Here is a 19,422-nt window from a genome sequence, read left to right as displayed (position 1 = left end):
GAGCCGCGTTAGGAAACGAGCTTCAGATCCTTCGCAATAAAAGCCCTGTTGTGTTTCGTGTCGGCGGCGCGCGGCCCAGATGGAGGCCCTTCGTGGAGCCCAGAGGTCGGGTCTGACTGCCACCAGGCCTTGGAGGGTCGAATCTGATTTCTCCTTCAGTTCCTCTGCAGCTTCCACTCCTGTCTTACTTTTCTCCCTGAGGTTTGCAGAAATGTGATTGTGTGTGCAGAGCAACGTGAGTGTGAAGAAATGTGTGTGGGGGCGGCGGCGGTTCGGGACCTAATGACAGAGTCCAGAACCGGGCCGCACCAGTCCCGCCTCATCGCTGTGTGTTTTGCAGATTCGGCTCTCCTGTCCGCACCGGCCGCAGAGAAGGAATGGTGGCCGACAGCATGAACGCCGCTGGGTCCGCGGGCCGCCGCTGGAGCCCATTCCGCAGCATCAAGGTCGGTTTGGGTTCAGGGTGGAGCAGCAGACGCTGCTGACATGATGGATGGTTGGTGGGAGCCAACATTCACTGTGCTTAAACACACCGGCTTCTGTTCGCTCTGCTTACATTTAAACAGAGACGTAAATCAATAAATAAAATTCTGGCAAGAATTTTCTGACTCAAGTCGGTTTGGATTCACGAAATTCTGAATCTAAAAAAGATTCGTCTTTTTTAAAGTGCGACGTTTAAGGATTACTCGGTCATGATGAGGTTTTCTTAAGCTACTTAGTTCATTCACAACATTTGAGCTGATTTGTGTTTATAGCTTTTTTTTGTGACATCATAGAAAATTATTATTGAGACTTCAATAACATTTTTAATCAAGTTAATTGCAGGCCTTGTAATTAATTAAAAACCAAGCATTTGAATCAAAAACCAAAATAAGCAACATTTTCAGTTCAAAGCTCATTTTTGCTGCCATTTTTATCCAACAGATTGGAGCAAAGTTTTGTTCCAAGAGCTGCATGAAAGTAATCAAGTTATAATCAGCTTAACCAATCAGACAGCAGGTCAGACTGCCGTCCGTTGTAGCATTAAAGTGTTTATTACACAGAGGCATCCTGCTCTGAAGCAGTTCAGTTATTGCTGCAATATTTGAACAGCATTTGTTTAACTGCCTGTTAAAGTTGTTAGCGTGGCCAGAAGAATGTGGAGGAGATGAAGAGAAGCTGGTCTGTTGTTCAGCTGAAGCTGCTTGTTTTTCCACTGAAGCAGAGCGGCGATCTTAGCAGTTAGAGCCTGAAAACCCTGGATATCCTGGATAAATCCTGCTGCTTCCTGACGTCTGGATTAACCCACCCAGTCATCGTTCTGTTCATGTGAATGTGAAGGTTTCAGGTCTAAAGACCCAAATAAACTCTGTGTTTGACTTTCAGGACATTTTGTTTTTGTTTCCATTCTGAAACTCTTGGTCCAACCTCCAGCACTTTTCTATTTTTCTTCCAAGCGGAGTTTCCTGGAATGGAAAAACGTTTCCAGTTTCTAGTGGTTTGCAGAGAGGGGAGGGAAATCTGGAGTGGATCAGGACTTTCTTGAGCTCTTGTGTTGAAAAAAGCTGCCATGCTGTCTTCCCTCTGCCTGCAGGTGTTTGTGCTGTGCCACAGTCTGCTGCAGCTGGCTCAGCTTCTCGTGTCAGGCTACATGAAGAGCTCCATCTCCACCATCGAGAGGCGCTACGGCCTGTCCAGCCAGAAGTCCGGGATCCTGGCCGCCTTCAACGAGGTCAGTGCCGCAGCTGGAGAGCTTCTCCTCAATTCAAACCCAAACCACCCAAAGGTCTCAGGGTGATGTCGGCTGGAGACGGAGCATGGAACCGCTCCAGCACCAAAATGTTACAAAATAAAATCTGAGGCAAACATCCTACAGTCCTCAGTCACTAAACGAGCAATAAGCATTTAGTCAAACGTCATCATCATGCAAATACATATAAAATATGTTGAATTTATTACTGATCATCTCTGACCAGGTTGAGGTTTTAGCCTTGATCTAAAGGAGCTCAGTGTTTCGGTTGCTTTGCAGTTTTCTGCAGGTCTGTTCCAGATTATGAGCTTCACAGTTACTCTCCCCTCTGCTGCGTCTTCCTGTCCTCCACCCGTCCCTCTGCTCTCGTGTCCAGGTGGGGAACACCGTCCTCATCGTCTTTGTGAGTTTCTTCGGCAGCCGCGTCCACCGGCCGCGGTACATCGGGGGCGGAGCTCTGCTGGCGTGCTTGGCCTCGCTGCTGATGGCGGTGCCTCACTTCCTGAGTGGAGAGTACACCTACACGGACAAGATCACCAGTAAGAACCACGCTCTGACCTCTGACCTCTCATCCAGGCTGGACCTGAACGTTGCCTCCTGAGACTGAGGCTTGCTTTGCTGCTTGAGGCTGAGCCTGCCTGTTTTCCTACAGCATCCAGCGGTAACAAGTCCGGCCTCTGCTTCTCCTCGTTGCCCTCCAACCAGACGTGTCAGAAGGAGGACAGCGACACCCAGTGGGCCGTCTACCCGCTGCTGCTGCTGGGCCAGCTGCTGCTGGGCATCGGCGCCGTTCCCATCCAGCCCTTCGGCATCTCCTACATCGACGACTACGCCAGCAGGAGGAACTCTCCGCTCTACCTTGGTAGGAGGCCAAAGATAAACTTTAGCCCAGTCGAGAACCAAGTAGATTCTGTTGCTGGGCAAATTTAACAAGCTCAGAGAGTGTTTGCGTTTCTACCGAATAAACTCTCGTACATGAACTGGTTTCTTCAAACGTTGGTGCTTCGTTGAGAGTCGACACCCGTTTCCTCCAGTTTGGGGAACCCAGCTTGCATCATCAGCGGCTGGTGTTACACAACACAATAGCAGGAGACAAGATGGCGGAGCTGTTACTGCTTTGTTGAAATGCCTTCTTTTAACTTAGTAATCTGCAGGCCGGAGAACAGCAGCCAAGAACAGAGAGACTGAAGTCACAAAAGCAACAGAGAAGCTGATAACTCTGACCAGCGATAATGGAGCCAGTGATAGATTTGGTTTGTGTTAAGGAAACATTCAAGACTAGTTCAAACACTCGGACTCCAGACCGCGTTGGTGGAAATGGCCTCCCACGGTTCTCATGTCTCTTTGAGACATGAGAATATCTTGTAATATCAACAAGACTCTGAAAGCCATCCAGGAACTCGCTGAGCTGTTCACTGGAATCCAGTAATATCTGTAATGAACCCCTGAGGACGGCATTGAGATGCTGCAGAGACAAGTTCAGCCTCATTTTGAAAGACAAACTGTTAGCTGTTTCCTCCTGCCGTCCCATCATGCCTCAGAGCTTCTGTCCAGTTTTCTGCTGGACCAGATTCATCTAACATCGGTTAAACTAGAGGTGGGACTCGATTAAACTATTAATCAAATCAAGAGGGTCTGCAAGTCATTAATCACATTTTAATTAAAAACCACATGTGGAGAAAATTAGCAACATTTTCAATTCATAAACCTATTTTGGTGCTAAAGTAATGAATAGCTAGCCGTCAGAGCTCAACAACAGAGATATTTATAGTTTTTAATCTTCAGGTTCTTCAACCACCAGACTGGAGCAAAGAGTTTCAGAAAGTCCTGATCATTCATGGAGCTTCTTTAGAAATCTGGACTGTGGACACTAACGTTAGCGTCAGCTGCTACATGTTAGCATCAGCTGCTTCATGTTAGCATTAAGATGCTATTTTAGGCTAGCATTGCTTTGCTGATAGGCTAACTCTTTTTAGCACACCTTGAACACAGCAACAGCCTTTTCCAGGGTCCAATCAGATCGTTTAGAAGCAGAAATTAACCCCAGTGGGACCAGAGGAGACACTTCGCTGTTAGCTTAAGACGCTGTGCGTCATATTTACAGGAGTACCAGAAACACACAAGCACAAAGCTTCCTGACGGAATTTGCAAATAATTACATTCAAAAAAATGTATAAGTTAAAATCTATGTAATTAATCAAAATTAGCATGTTAAAAGTCCAGTCCCAGTCTAAACATACGGCTTTACTTTTAAAATGACAGAGTGTAAGAGAGCGTTGTACATTTTATTCCTCAGACTGATAGCAAGGCTTTGAGAAAAATACCAGCTTGCTCTATAATGACGACCTAAAGGCTGGTATGAACGACATGTTTCTGCTGGGTAATGAGTCTCTGTCTCTGTGTGTGTTGTTGAGATCAACCTGGAGGCTTCTAAGAAAATGTTGCCTAATTTTCATGACTGTAGTTAAACATTCTACAGACAAACCAAAAATGTTTTGTTAATCTGTCAGGCTAGTCAAATAGCAACACTGATTAAAATAAACATTTATGAAACTGCAGCCCCTCCACTTATCTGACTGACCTACTTTAACTGGTTTCCTGGAACTGAATCTGAATCCCAGATTTAAATCTCACCAGTTCTTCTCTGCTCAGCTGAAACTCCTTCATAGTAACTTGATGTTCTGATTCCGATGACTGTTCACATCCACATTAAAAACTCAGTAATCACAATGCGCGAAAATACACAAATACACCAACAAACAGAACATTCGCTGGTTTTCATCTGGGATCCCTGAGCAACAACATACCATGTCTGTAATATTATACATATTGGTTATGAACAAGGTTCTGAATCTGAACTGATGTATTTCTGGTGCTGATTGACTCAAAGCACTACAGTGAGGTTTAGTTGTTTGTTTTTCTCTGAAGTTTTGCTTTGATGTGTTGCTGCGTCTTGCAGGCATCCTTCTGGCCATGACCTCCATCGGCCCGGCGATCGGCTTCGTCACCGGATCCTTCCTGCTGCGCTACTATGTGGACTTTGACAAACTGTCCAGAGGTGAGGATTCACTCTGCTGACGGGTCCCAGCTGGACCAGACACAGACTGTTCACTTGTTCAACATTAGCAAACAAAAGGGAGGACTTCCTGTTTAACACAGTCGATAAAGTGAAACAGAGGAATGGATGGGGGTCACTCATCAACAAACTGCTAAAGCTACCAGGAGCAAAACATAGACGATTAAAGTCAAATGTACGCCCTTTGGGGAACTCAGTGTTTCCTTTTTCTACAGAAATTATATATATCGCTGGGGAGTGGGCAGGAAATATGACAACAACAAACATCAATTTGAAACCGTTTCCTGGAATCCAGCAGTTCCTGAAGAAAACAATGACTTCCTACAAGCGCGCTCCACTTTTAGTTCAGCGTTTGAATCAGACGTGCAGCAGCAGCGCTGAACCCTCAGGGTGTTCAACGCTAACAAAACAAGAGCAACAACAACAGCCAGAGAAAATAAAACGGTCTTCAGTTACAAATATCTACAGCTTGATTTCAGAACCAAGGAAAGCCTCACACTTTGCTACTGGTGCAGATAGTAAAGGTCAGAGGTCACTTAGCAGGATGCTACTTTTATCTTAACAGGAGGCGTTTCCCTTCTTCTTCAAGCTGCTTTACAGCTGAAGAGAAAACGCTTCATTATTCAGTAAATATTCATTCAGCAGCTCGGAAGAAAAAAAGCAATGCAAAAAATCCCTAATTCTCAAACACTCAGCTAAAATAAATCAGTATTTAAACACTCTGTCACTCATGTGAGCTCAGATTCAGCAGGGATATAAACAAACTGTGAGCTCAGGAAAGAAAAACACATTTTAGTAGGTTTTAATTTAGCTGTTGTGTTCTGCAGATTGGTGTTATCTCAGGTGCTGCTCCAGTTCGACATGTTTATGATTAATAGATCTACAGTTGGCAGACCTGTCTGAACAAAAATGTGTTTCCTCATACACATTTTTGGCGGGTGTGTACAAGAACGACAAAATGTTGCAACTCTTATTGTGTGTGATAGGTGTGTGGGTTGTGTTCAGTCGTCATAAACCAAGACTTTGCACCAATTCAACTCAGTTCAAAGGTTTTCATAATTGAGTAGTAAAAGAATCTGGTCAATAATTAAATGTACATCCTCCAATGAATGATCACTCATCAAATATTAAACTGGGTAATTTTTAGATTATTTTAGTTTCCTACTTTTTATTTTAAGAAATAATCTGGCCTCTATCTCTGCATATTATTATTATTATTATTACTAATAATAATAATAATATTTAAACTCAGTGGAGGACAACAGGAAACACAGCCAACATCATTCTGGACCATTTAACCTGTAAGGGAGTGAACATACTTTTAATGTTTCATTGAAAGTAAACACACTGATCTTTTACTTTCACTTTGAAAGTGAGGAAATATTTAATCATTGAGACAGTGTCTTTTCCACATTTATATTTCTTCATTTTAGTTATTTTAACAGCAGAGGCTCATGTAGTTCTAACTTCATCTCTCTGAATCCTTCATTGGCTTTTTATATAATTCTTAAAGTGAAACTAAACTTGTTTTTTGCTGATTAACTCTAAATACTTTCCTCATGTGTAGTTCACACTCCATCAGTAAAATGTTTTTATGTAAGTTGTATTTTGTGTTTACTCTGCTATATAATGACTGGATTTTGCCCATAATAACTGATTTCCATAAGAGCTCAGATGAACACCTTCTGCATACTGAGACTTTTGTAAAAGAGATTAATAATCTCAACAGATTTCTTTCCTGGAAACAAGTAAAATAAAAAAAACAGAAGTAGCTAATATGCTTCGTACTACTTGTTAGATGTAACCTAAATATTTGAATGTAGTACAAAAATGGATCCATTTTAACTAGCTACATTATCAAAAGGTTAAAAAATTATTTGCTATGACCTGCTAATTTTGTTTAATTGGGCAATATGACCAGAAACTTTCTTTAAGTTCTTCACAGTTGGAAAACCATTAAGCTGACAAAAACAAACGAGTATTATTTTGTAAGCGTGTCATGACTTCCTGACATCTGCAACACAGAGGAAGGAGCGGAAGTTGTTTTCTATATGTGGCGAGAAGAAGAGATGCAGTTATGTGCTGCAGCCATACAGAAAGACCCAGACCCTAGTCTAGATGTTACCAAGCGCACCCAGTGGATCGCTGTGATTCTATTCGCTGGAATGGTTGCTAGGCAACAGTACTACTTGACCCGCCAGAGAGCAGAAAATAATTTGCAAGCGAGCAGAAAGGTTTGCGAGTGCAGAGAGAATGTTTAGATGGGAGGAGAGAATCTGAGGGAGGACAGAGAGTATTTGAAAGAGAGCTGAAGTTTTGAGTTCAAGAATTACAAGTTTTGAGAGCAGAGAGATGAAATCTGCTTTCAAATTGAAAACGTAAGCTCTGGACTTATGGCGGTAAAATTCATGGAAACAGAACGACCGACTACAGAGTTGAGGGAGAGTGACGGGTTGAAGGCAGCACCCGCTGCTCACTCCAGATGGAGCGCTGCTGCTGTCGCCATTAAACCCTCCAACAGTACAGAAAAAGTCTCCAGAAGGTCTGAAGAGTCACCAAATGTTGCATCGTACACAGTCACTAAGTTGGTTTTAGTCTCCTGGAACCGCCCACTTTTTTTGTTAGGGGTTTGTTTTCACAGGGGCTATTGGTTAAGAAATGTAATGATGAATGTTCTCATAAAGCAGTCGCTCATCAAGGTCCCTGTGAACACACAATGACAGGAATGTGTGCGTTTGTGTGTGTGAGTATGTGGGATTATGAGATCATTTTGTTCCTCAAGCGTTCTTTGTTGTGTCTTTGAACCAGATTATATTCCTAAATCTCTGTGCTGTTGAGCTTCAGTTTGTCCGTTAGGGTTGGGTCAAACTCTGATGGCTGACCCAGTGGCCTCCACTGGTTCTGGTTCCTGTTCTGCTGTGGCAGCAGGCAGCAAGCGCTAAGATAAAGTATATTTGTTACGGAGTTTGTTTTACTTTGATGCTGAGCTTCACATTCTGTGTCTGATTCACTAGACGAACAGATGGTTTCTTAAGCTCACTGATCTATAGATGAATTTCAACAGAGAAGCGGCCGAATGGCATTCATAAACACCCAGGAGATAAAGGTTTAAATCGGCAATCTGATAAATTTGTGGTTTCCAAACGTTTCACTCTCCAGGTTTCTGGTCTTGTATAATGTCAGTTTGAATAACGTCACCAACCTGTCAGTGTTTCAAAGAAATTATAAAATGACTCATGATGACTTTCACTTTGCATTGTTTTTCAATGCATCAACAGGAAGCATAACTGACTCTGCCAAGCATTAATATGAATACCAGGGAGCGTCATCATCTGCTGTCCTAGTTTTCAGGTGTTGGGGAAATTAATTCTCCAGGCTTTTTGAAGGTCTGGGTTACAGTTCTCCAGAAACTGTTTACTTTGTCGGATCCGTGATAAAAGGACCTTTCTTTTTGAGTTATGTGGCAACAGAAACAGAAACAGTCTTAGCAAAATTAGTTCAACTGATCCACATTTTTCATATTCCCCTGAAAACAAAGAAGGAGAACAGAAAATGGAAAACAGATGGTTTAGCAGAAATGCGGTCCCAGTGCAGACAAACTGCAGTAAATAGCTCCCATATTATATTTATACACAATATCTATATCTCTTGCTATAACCCCTTATAGTCCATACATACATAGTCTTGTACATTTGTAAATAAATATTTATATCTCGTAGAGCACTTCTGGATAGATGTAAACTACATCTCGTTGCTTGTACTTGTGACAAACGCATTGACAATAAAGTTGAATTCTATTCTATTCTATTCTAAATATCTGTTTCAGCTTCAGACACAACAGGAACAGACTGAAGCTGATCTATTAGACTCTGATTAAATAGATGACAAAACTTTTTATGGAGAGAAATGAAGAACACTGGTATGTTTCAAAATATAGATATTTGTCTTGCTAATTAAATGTTTAGTTTGAAGTGAAGTATTTCTCTCAGAGCTTAATATTTTGGTAATATTCTAAATTCACTTGCTAATAAGTGGAAGTGAGCTGCAAAAAGTTTTTTTCTTAGAGATAAATATTTAGCTTACCAATAAAACATTTAGTTTGCAGCTAAATATGTAGTTTGCTAATTAAATATTGAATTGAAACTGTGACATCTATAAATGAATGAAAAATATAGAGAAACTATTACTTTGAAAAATCAACTCCCATTTTCTCCCCATGACAGACAAATGACCCAAATTATTGCTGCTGGTTTTTAACTGTGGAATCATCGGCGCCCCATTGGGTCGTGTACCACCTCTCTCCCAGTAACCACAGGAGAGTGGGACCAGTTGATCAATTGAGGAAAAGCTTCATGGGATAGTTGATGCTTTTCTGAATTTGACAGGGAAATAAAGCATTTCTCCCAGGCTTCCAAGAACCTCTGCTCACCATCTTTGGCTTTCAAAGTTCATGTTTCTTAGTTCTTGTCAGCGTCTGTTTGCGTGTTTGTGCAACAACCGCTTTTTCACTTTCTGTGGTCACACATTTCTGATTTTTATTGTACCGTAAAATCAACTGATATCAAACAAAAACATCCAGACAAACTGTTTCTCAATCCGCTCATGCAACCGCTGTGAGCCTCCAGCGTTCACCGTTCAAGTCTGGTTCTGTAAAAGCAGAGTACAGCATGACAGCGTCATCTGCATGAGAAAACATTTTCATTTTTAAGTTTTTTAACTTTACCTCTGCTTCTTAGAGAGAACTGTGGTTCATAAACTGGAAAATAGATTTCATAGTTTCACCTGGATGAAACGCTGAGCACTGCAGCTGGTAACATTAAGAAACGTGAAATATGATGTTAAAAGTCAAACTTCAGCAAATAAGGGAGTAAATGTCCCTTCAGTTTACATTTGCTGTGAGCTGGCACATTGGAGGGCAGCCATGCTGGACCTGGGCTGGAAGCTGTTTATTTTGTTGTATTTTTTACCTCAGAGTGATAAACTTTCTATTATTTCTATAGCGATTTGATGCAGCAGAACCTCCCACACTTCCTCTCTGTCCCCCATATTTTTCCCAGTTTCCCGTGACAACGATTTAATCTGTTGTTATGTTGCAACGTGTTTTTCAGAGCCGTCCCTAAATGCAACTGGAGATTAACATGTTTGCACTGTTTTTGCACCTTTAGGGCCGAGACTGAGACGTGTGCAGAACTGCAGGCTGTGTGTAGTAGAATCATGGCTGAAAACGAGCAAAATGCAAAAACCGTGGCAGATTTTTCCAAACAGACCGAGTTGAGTGAAGCTGCTGGATGCAGATGAAGTTAGCAAAACTAGCTAATCCAAGCTAATATATAATCTTAAACTTAACAAGAACATGTTGCTAATTTTATTATCTATGTTCAGAGGTGGGTAGTTCTGGTTACATTTGGTTTAGTAACTTTTTGTTAAAAAGGGTAATTAGGAGTAATTTTACTACACTGTACTATTTACTTTTACTTGAGTAATATTAATGTTGCTACTCTTACCTGAGCAGATAGATTTTTTATTTAAAGAAATAAACTTCAGAGATGGGAAACACTAGTTTCCCATCTCTGTTTACGTCGTTATTGCTGATTTTGTATTATTAAACATGGTTATTTTATTTGAACATTAGTTCATGTATTTATTTTACAGTAAAAGCCCAATGACGGCCCAGCTATAGTGCTCTGGAGCCGGGTCTGGCACCTGATCAACGGTAGATCTGTAGAAACTAAAATCCTGAGAAAGTAAAACCAGGAGCGTTGCTGCTGGATGGGTTTGAACAGGTTCTGATCCAGTTTCCATGGAAAGTCTCAGGGGAAAGTGACAGAATGCCAACAGTGGTTAATCATCATTTATTATCTCAGATCTTCCTCCCAGACAGACTCTATCAGTTAAACAGCAAATAACACACGGCTGTATGGTGAAATATGTAACATGTTGTTTGAGATCATTTCTCTGCAGTTCGGAGGATGTTTAAAGTAAACGGAAGTTGTGTTTTGTGTGTGCGGTTCCAGATGAGATAAAGCTGGATCAGAAAGACCTCCGCTGGGTCGGGGCCTGGTGGCTGGGCTTCCTCGTGGCCTCCAGCTTCCTCTTCCTCACTGCTCTGCCGTACCTGTTCTTCCCCAGAGAGATGCCCAAAGAGGTGAGTCAGGATCAGCCGGCGAATCGGTCCACCACCGTTTCACCCCAGAACAGACACTGTTACTCACCACAGCAGAATCTGGAATTACATGAAAAGTTACTTTACATGACAAGAATGTTGGAGGTTAAGAATTATTTAAAAATGAGTGATGATTCTGTCTTTGTCTGCAGAGTGTAGAGATGAGAATCAGGACTTTTACATTAGGACATTTTTTATGATTTCTCCCGTTTTCATTCTACTGTAAGTTACAACGTGTTCAGCATCTCCATGTTTATCTTTGGTTTGGAGGGTGGGGGGATGCCTCTCCACCGTTGCCTCTCCTGTGTGACTCTGGGTTGCTCTGTGATGAACTGGGGATCAGATCAGTCCAGGGTGGACCCAACCAGCAACTGTCTTCTGCTCATCTTAGTTTGGTCCCGTCAGGTAACGGGTCTAGCAGCGAAACCAACACATTCTTCTGCTCAGTGACTCTCTCCAGCTCAGACCTGAAGGAGACGCAGTATTCTGGGTCTGCCACCGATGGGCCATGACTGGAACACCTTCAAACCGATCTAGATCCATGATGGATGACAGAACTCCTCATCTTATGAGTCCAGAGGTCCTAGAGGAGCCAAACAGCTGTGAACCTTTGCAGGCTGCGATGAAGCTTATGGCTTTAATCCACCAACAGAGCCAGATGTCTCAACAAAGGAAGCAACCTTCAGAAAACCTCGTCGTCATGACTACACCACTCCAGATGTGGTCCAGTCCAAGCAAAGACCAACATGCACTGGGAACCAGTTTAACTACCAGCTGAGGATACAGACAGCTCCTACTGCAGGTTCACAAGGATTGGAAGGTTGTCAAAGTAACCAGGTACCCGTTACCTCCCACAGAATGAGGACCCATTAGTGAACAGATCAACACAACTCTTGAGGAATTGGCCACCTCAGCAGATCTCTGAGGTGGCCAATGAGGTGGGGATAAAAGCCCCTCCGCTCCTCCTGACCCTCAGGCCCTGGAGCAAGGCTTTCCAGGGAGGCCTGGACCGTTGGGTCCCATTGTCTGGTCCCTTGTAACTAGGATTGCCTCTCTGATCAGTCTCTCCTTGGGTGTTGCTTCAGTTGCGACACTGAGAAGCGTGCTAAACACCTTGATCCATCGTTGTCCAGAGGCGTCTGTCGCTCGGGGCTAACCCTGTTTCTCTGTGACTCAGTTGCTCTCAATGAAAACAAGCACTGTGGATCAACAACATGATGATCCCTGCAGAGTCTAATCTGTGTGATTAAAATGTTTGTGGGCAAACGTAGCTCCTGCAGGCCATCAGTCAACTGTGTGAGGAGAGGGGAGTATTCACAGCTCTGGAAGGATTTTTCCACAGGAAGTAATTTCCTTGAACATAGTTTATGTGCAGCGGGCCCCTGTGGTCCGCTGCGCCCGATGGAGATCTGCTGAGGTCAGTGAAATGGTTGAACAGAGGATCAGGTTTATTGACAGAAGAGGAGGCAGGAATGTCATTAGATGTGACTTAGTGGAGCTCAGTCCTGCTGCAGCTTGTCGAGTTAAAGAGAGTTCAGCGAGCTTTGGCTCCGACCCATTTAGCAAGCAGCAGCATAAGCATTATATAAACTCTGCACATGTTTTCACCTACATGATGCAGCTGTGTAGGAGGTTACGCAACAGAATTCCAGTTTGACCCCTGTTTCGAAAAAGACTTCAGCTGAAAAATAAGCAAAAACTTTTCCTTTCTGTTTCCTTCTGGAGCGAAACGTCCTGGAATCTTTATGAGAATCTGTTTCTGCTTCCTGAGCCACAGAGGCAGCACAAACGAGACCCAATCACGTTCAATCTATCACAATGTTAAAACAGGAAAATCCACAAGTACATTGTCGGTCGACGGGCTACGTCATTGACTATATGGAATATAAATTATAGCGATGAAACACACATGGATTTATTTGTGAAACCTGTTCAGTCTGGTTCCCGGTGGAGGCAGACAAAGTGAGAGCGCAATGGAGGGAAAATTATATTTTATAAGTTTAGTATTCAGTATTCAGCTCCGTGTCGTGTAAATGTGGGTCAGATCAGCAGCACCAGGTTCTGACAACATGAAACCGGGTCAGGAAAGGTTCTGACTCAGACATGAGCTTCATTCATCTGTAGTGAAAATAAGTCAAACTGAGAGTCAGTCAGTTTGTCTGGATTTGGACCTGGTGTTAAAACTGAAAGTCGGAGACTTGGCTCTGACACGGTGTTGTGCAACAACCTGACAGAGAGCCAGCTGTTCAGAACCAGCTGAGGAGTCTGCACGATGCAAACGGGTTCAGTTCATTGCCAGAGACAAACCAGGAAACAGATGACAGAATATTATCAGTTTGAATAAAATATTTTTTCTGTTGAAATGAATGTCTGCCAGCCAGTTTCATGAGAATGAAAGAAAGAAAGATAAACTCTGTTTTTGGTCCTTCAGCTGTCAGTGAACGGTCATTTGCCGACCAGAACCGTTCATCTGGTTCCTCTCTGTGCAGAACGGAGCGGACGACCAGGAGTCTGGAACCGACATCGAGCCGCCACCGAAGACCGACCCCATGAGGGATCTCACCCTGCTCCAGTTCCTTAAAAGTAAGAGTCAGTTTCCCCGCTTCCGTTTCCTGCCTGACGCCGCAGAGGTCACTCTGGGTCAGGATGCTGACCGCCTGCTTTCTCAGAGCCAGGAGCTCTTAGGCTTAGGCCCAGTAAACATGTTTACTGCGTGATGAACGATGAAAACGTTAATCTGGAAAAACGTTTCCAGATGACTGACCTAAAGATGAAACCCAGAGTGTTTACATGTCCCAACCAGTCCAAGCTGAAACTAAAACATATCTGATTCCCCAGGTTTCCCTCGCATTGCCCTGCGGACGCTGAGCGGCCCCATCTACCTGCTGGTGGTTCTGGCGCTGGTCAACATGGCGGCGCTGGTGTCCGGCCTCGGCACCTTCATGCCCAAGTTTATCGAGAAGCAGTTCAGCCAGACCATTCCCTTCTCCAACATGATGATTGGTGAGAGCGCCACCAATGCTAACGCTGTCGCTCCAGATGGTTCTGAACTCAGCAGAACTCAGGATGTTCTTGTTCTGGTTCTATGACTTTGTGTTCCTGTGTTTTGTGATGTGAAGCTCTTTGAACAATGTTCTAGAATAATAAACTTGATTTGCTGTAACTGGGCCTCCCTGCTTCAGGAGGAATCGGGATGCCACTGGCGGTGCTGGGTGTGGTTCTAGGCGGAGCTCTGATGCGACGGTTCAACATGTCAGTCGGCGGCGCCAGCAAGCTGTGCACGGTGGCCATCTTTCTCTGCCTGATCTCCGCCCTGCCCATGCTCTTCATCGGCTGCTCCACCCAAAAGGTCGCCGAGGTTTACCCTGTCAGGTAGCATCTCCATCCGCCTCCATCAGTGATTCATAACTCACAGCTAGAGTCTTTAGTCAGCCATGCTCAGGAGATTCTGTTGGACCTGGTTCTTTTGGGGGTTTGTTTTAAACTGCTCCACCAATGTGTGGTTCTGGTTCTGATCACAGTTGGGTCGAATCGTTCTCTGTGTGTCCCCAGGTACAGTTACCCACAGTGCAGCGCTGGCTGTGGCTGTCGTCCGGATGCTTTCAATCCCATCTGCGGTTCCAATAATGAGGAGTACAGGTCTCCTTGCCACGCTGGCTGTTTGGCCAAAGAAATGGACGCCAGCAACAAACCCACGGTGAGCTGAGTCGTCAGTCACAGAGTTGAATATGAATTCAGTAACTCCAGATTCACACCGTCCAACAGAACCATCAACTCTCAGCCCAATCTGAGCGTTCTCCAGTCCATTACTTGATACGCCGTCCCAACTCGCCCGCTGATCTCCTCGGGCTCAGTTGGTGCTTCCACGAAGTTCTGATGGTCTGCAGAGGTTTCTCCACCTGCACCATCAGCGTCAGCCCTGCTGTGGAGCAGAAAACACCTCCACTACCTCTGCGTAGTGTTCAATAAGTCATCCTGCACAGCCACAGCTATGGCAGCCGACAGGTTCAGACACAGTAAACAGCAAAAGGATCCACAAATATTTGAACAATGCAAAGTCCAAAACACTAATTTAACAAAAAAAGTCACAAACAAAAAACACTGCAACATCAGGAAATAAGAGCAAAAGGGAAAATCCTGCAAATGGCAAAAACAACTGCAAATATGAAATATAACATCGTCCACTAGGGGGAGTCTGGAGTCTGTGATACTGCCAGAGTAAATATCCTGCTGATTTTCAGACTTTTTGAAAAAGGCGTGAAGCGCAACAAACCTTTTCTTTACTGAGGGTCGGGTCTCATATGATCTGCTGATCGACTCCCCCTGCTGGACTGGAGGACTTCCATTATGGAGGAACTTTTCAGCGTTTCATACTTGCAGCTGTTTTTACTGTAATCGCAGCGTTTTCCTCCAGGCTTCCATTTGCTTTGGTTGCAGCATTTTTCATGTGCATGTTTTTTTTTTGTGGTTTGGTTTTTGCATCATTCACATGTTGTTTTCACCTGTCGGCCATACTGCCCTCTCAGCAGGGTGACCTGGGTCAGGCAAGCATGTGGTGGGGTTCTGATCGTTTCTTATCCATTTATGAGAATAATAATAATAATAATAATACATTTTATTAAACAAAATAATCTAATACTACAAGCTGTATGGTTTTCAGTTGTGACGTGAGGAGTTGCAGAGAGGAATGAAGGTGGATGGAGAGGATTGATATTCTTTGTTTTTTGTTTTATATCAAATTTATATGATAAACAAGCGAGGACTGAACCTTGAAGAACAAGAAAGAGTTTCTGTAAGATGGTGTCAAAAGTTGCTCAGAGTCGTTAGCAGATCATGATGGAAATGATTCTCATCCCAAATGTTCAACAGAACCTGTCTGCGGTTCTGATTCTGTTTTCAGAGCTTTGAACTCCCAAAAAACGGTTTTATTGACATTGTTTTTAAAGTCAGATACCAGAGCTCAGGATGAGGAATGTTACCATGGAAACAGTGTCCTCAACATTATCCCGACCATCTGTCTGTTTCTATAGAACTTCACAGACTGCCGGTGCATCTCTAACGGTTCTGGTTCGGCCCGGCCCGGGACCTGCGGCAGTGGCTGTTCCCACCTCCTGCTGCCCTTCATCATCCTGATGGGGATCACCAGCTTCATCATCTCCTTCACCCAGACGCCCTCCTACGTGATGGTACTCAGGTAGGAGAGCCACAGCTGGTTCTGGGTTGTTTGAATATTTGGTTGTTTGGTTAGTTGGTTGGTTGGATATTTGGTTGGTTGGTTGTATGTTTGTTGAACCAGTCAGAGAACCAAAGATCAGGAAGGGAATCCCGTTGTTTTCCTGCAGCTCTGTCCTTTTCTGGCTCATCTGGAGCCAGAAAAGCTTCCATTCCATTCCATTCCATGTTTCCCTTCCTCACATCCAGAATTTCATGCAGTCTTGAGTTTTAAAGCTTTTTATCTTGAATGGTTGACTGGAGAGATTAAAGAACAGGTCCGGTTGTCTGGAAGGAAATCAAATAAACCTTTCTGGTTTGTTCAGAGGAAATCACTGAAATAACAGATTCTGTTCTGGGAACTGTTCATCATGTTTGCGTTTGTTCTGCAGGACGGTTCCACCTGAAGATAAGTCCTTTGCTGTGGGAGTTCAGTACATGCTGTTCAGAGTCCTCGGTGAGTCACAGCGGCCCGTCAGAATCTCCTGCATGTTCTGCTGTTGTTCTGCCATCCAATAGAGAAACTGGCTCAGTTCTTAAGTTCACAAACATCCAGCTGCTGCCAGATGTTTGTGGCCTTGTGAGCACTGGCGCCACCAGAAGGTCAACATGTGCAATGTTTTTGTCTGTGCAGCGTTTCTGCCCGGCCCGGTTCTGTATGGCAGCGTCATCGACACGACCTGCATCCTGTGGGGTGAGAAATGCGGACAGAGGACTTCCTGTCTCTACTACAACCTGGACAACTTCAGACAAAGGTACATGCTCCACCCACCTGTCATCCTAGGAACGTTATTCACTTCTCAGTAATTAGTTGAAAAAATCTTATTGGTATCACTTCAACCAGGTTGGAAGGCCTCTGCACCATCACCCTAATCTTTAACATTTCTTGTTCAGAACCAAACTCAGGTTGTTTATCCTCCTAATGGTCCAGTAGACCGGGTTCTACTGGAACCAAAAGTTCTTCATCTGTTCCAACTCCAGCTGCTGTGGTTCTCTTTCTCTCTGTTCTGAGTTAAACCAATCAAATCACTTGAGCTACCTGTTCCCCTCCTGGCTTGTGGGGGCGCTGCACCAAGAACCACTGAAGGAAACAACACATAAAACTTCCTTCTTCACCAAAAGGAAATTAAAATGGAGGCGTCAGGCTTTAGTGGTTGGAGGATTTCTCTTTAGTCTTTGGCTAAAGACCACGAGCCATTTCTCCTGCTAGCACTAGGCTAGCACATTAGCTTTGGCTATATGTACCCAGAATGCCCTGCGCTGTAGTCCACTTCCTGTTTTTAGAGCGGCCTCCGGTCCGCTTGGCGTTCACATTCAAATCGAACCAGAGTTCACTACAACCAAACCCAGGCCAACATTTGGAGGACCAGAGGTCAGAGGTCGGTTAGCGTTCACAACTCACCAACCGGACCCGACTTTTCTAGACAAATGGACTGGAGTTGGGTTGAAGTGGACTGAACAGGGCTGGTGGGGATGCAGCCTGAATCCAACAGGGAGACCTGGGCTCAGTCCAAGTTTATCAGGTAGACATTCAGCATTGTTCACTCCAAGGTTCCCCAAAAGGTTAAAGCAGGAACTCTTTTGTTTTAAATCATGTTCAGCTGAATCGTGCTGCCTTAGCAGGTCATCCTTCCCCTCCCTCTGTCTCCCAGCAACCAGCACAGCTGAGCAAAGGTACAATCTGGACATGTGCGCTCTTTCCCTGAGCTGAGAGTCATGAGCGAAGGATGAAACAAATTCTTAATCTGTTCAGAAAATGATTGCATGTCTTTGAATAGTTCAAAACCCAAAGAGTGTCTGATTCCTCTGGTGATTCAGGGAACGGTGAACCTGTAGCACCTTCTCTGCCTCTATCACCTTCAGCTTCACGCTATTCGAGTAATATTTCAAGAATTTCCCAGCAGTCAGAGTTGGTGTTAGGTAGTGACTGCAGCTCTGTGTGTGCAGGTTCCTGGGTCTGATGGTGGTGTTTGTCTGCGGAGCGCTGCTCTGCTTCCTGCTGACCATGGTCGTCCTGAGGAGAAGAGGCGGAGCTTCCCAGCTGCCGCCCGGAACCAAAGCACGCTACGAGATGGTGGGAGAGCAGGAAGCTCCGGAGAAAGAGGAGACCTCATTGAAGACCTGAAGAGAGGCAGCCGGAGGACAAGCAGGAAGTGCTCCTGACCGGAACAGGAAGTGCTCCTGATGGGAAAAGGAAGCTGCTCACTGGTTTTCCTGATGATGGCATAAAGATCCGGTCGGCCCTAACAAGACAGTGTTTCTATGTTTGTGCCTCTACTACTCTGCACCCTCTGGTGACGTTTGCTGTGAGTTTTTGTACACAAAATGTTTTTGTGCACAATTTTTTACCCATTCTGTGTAACCTCAGTGGGTTCTGAAGCCCGATGCAGAACAAAGACAGTAAAGTGAACTTTAAATGTTTTTTATGGGACTTTTCTTTGTGAAATACAGCGCAGCTTTCAAAGTGAATACAGAAGCATCGTGAAAAGAAAATATAAGCTCCTTCCATTAGCAGTGAACTGCAGTACTGACCTGAACCCGGTTCATTCTGTGCATAAACCCAGACTCTGTCTCAAAGGCTGCTCCAGTTAATCGTTCAGACATCTTCTCTCTAACCTGACAACATCCACTTTAGACAGTGACTTCAGAAATCTGCCTTTAAGTAGCTGCACTTCTGCTACCATCCACTAGGTGCTGCTCAAATGATCAGAGCTCTAAATGAAGAGGAAGATGAGGTGAACGGCTGATGAAGACGTCTGCCAGACTCTAAGAGACGAACAATAATCTGTGAATTCTTTGGATCAGAGCAAACGTCCCGACTTTCCTGCTGCTGCTTCATGTTTTCAGACGTTGAACCAAATTTCAGGCTCAACGATACTATTTTATATATCTCTACTGCATATAAAATGTATTTTTCTACAAGTGTGTTTAAGATTTTTGATTGAAACTTCTGGACCTTTTCAAAAATACTAAAGCTTGTTTTATAAACTGTGTTCATTTTTTGAATTTTTTCTGTCAGAACTTAAAACCAACAGAAAAGATGTTTACGGAAAAAAGGTTGGTTGGTTGGTTGGATGGATGGTTGGTTGGTTGGTTGGTTGGTTGGATGTTTCATTGGTTGCTTGGTTGCTTGGATTATCTCCTTCAGGATTTCATCTCTCCGTCGTTTTTCTCTCGCTGATGGCGTCGTGTTTTTGCGCTCGCTCATTCAGCGTTCCTCTAATTCGTCTCTGGATTCTCCAT

General features: G+C 44.0%; 1 protein-coding gene across 1 annotated transcript; it reads left to right on the top strand.

The window, feature by feature from the left end:
• Nucleotides 1–26: 26 nt before the first annotated feature.
• On the top strand, nt 27–19,172 carry slco2b1 (solute carrier organic anion transporter family member 2B1). The gene is made up of 15 exons (XM_023342155.1): nt 27–201; nt 341–446; nt 1,574–1,711; nt 2,106–2,268; nt 2,382–2,591; nt 4,689–4,787; nt 10,820–10,950; nt 13,458–13,551; nt 13,807–13,971; nt 14,151–14,340; nt 14,521–14,665; nt 15,999–16,162; nt 16,572–16,636; nt 16,814–16,934; nt 18,127–19,172. Exons 1-15 carry the CDS (start codon nt 80–82, stop codon nt 18,302–18,304), a joined length of 2,091 nt encoding a protein of 696 aa, XP_023197923.1. The 5' UTR covers nt 27–79; the 3' UTR covers nt 18,305–19,172.
• Nucleotides 19,173–19,422: the final 250 nt, after the last annotated feature.

This window comes from Xiphophorus maculatus, chromosome 11, assembly GCF_002775205.1.
Source record: "Xiphophorus maculatus strain JP 163 A chromosome 11, X_maculatus-5.0-male, whole genome shotgun sequence".
Classification (NCBI taxonomy): Eukaryota; Metazoa; Chordata; class Actinopteri; order Cyprinodontiformes; family Poeciliidae; genus Xiphophorus; species Xiphophorus maculatus.
The sequence above is the reverse complement of the archived record's forward strand: the minus strand, read 5'-3'. Positions and strand labels throughout refer to the sequence as shown.

What these genes read in the sequence shown, in the direction of transcription:
- slco2b1 (XM_023342155.1), top strand. Translation starts at nt 80, where the DNA reads ATGGAGGCCCTTCGTGGAGCCCAGAGGTCGGGTCTGACTGCCACCAGG. An exon ending in GAACTCTCCGCTCTACCTTG is followed by an intron (nt 2,592 to 4,688) that starts GTAGGAGGCCAA and finishes TGCGTCTTGCAG; the next exon opens with GCATCCTTCTGGCCATGACC. An exon ending in CTTCTCCAACATGATGATTG is followed by an intron (nt 13,972 to 14,150) that starts GTGAGAGCGCCA and finishes TCCCTGCTTCAG; the next exon opens with GAGGAATCGGGATGCCACTG.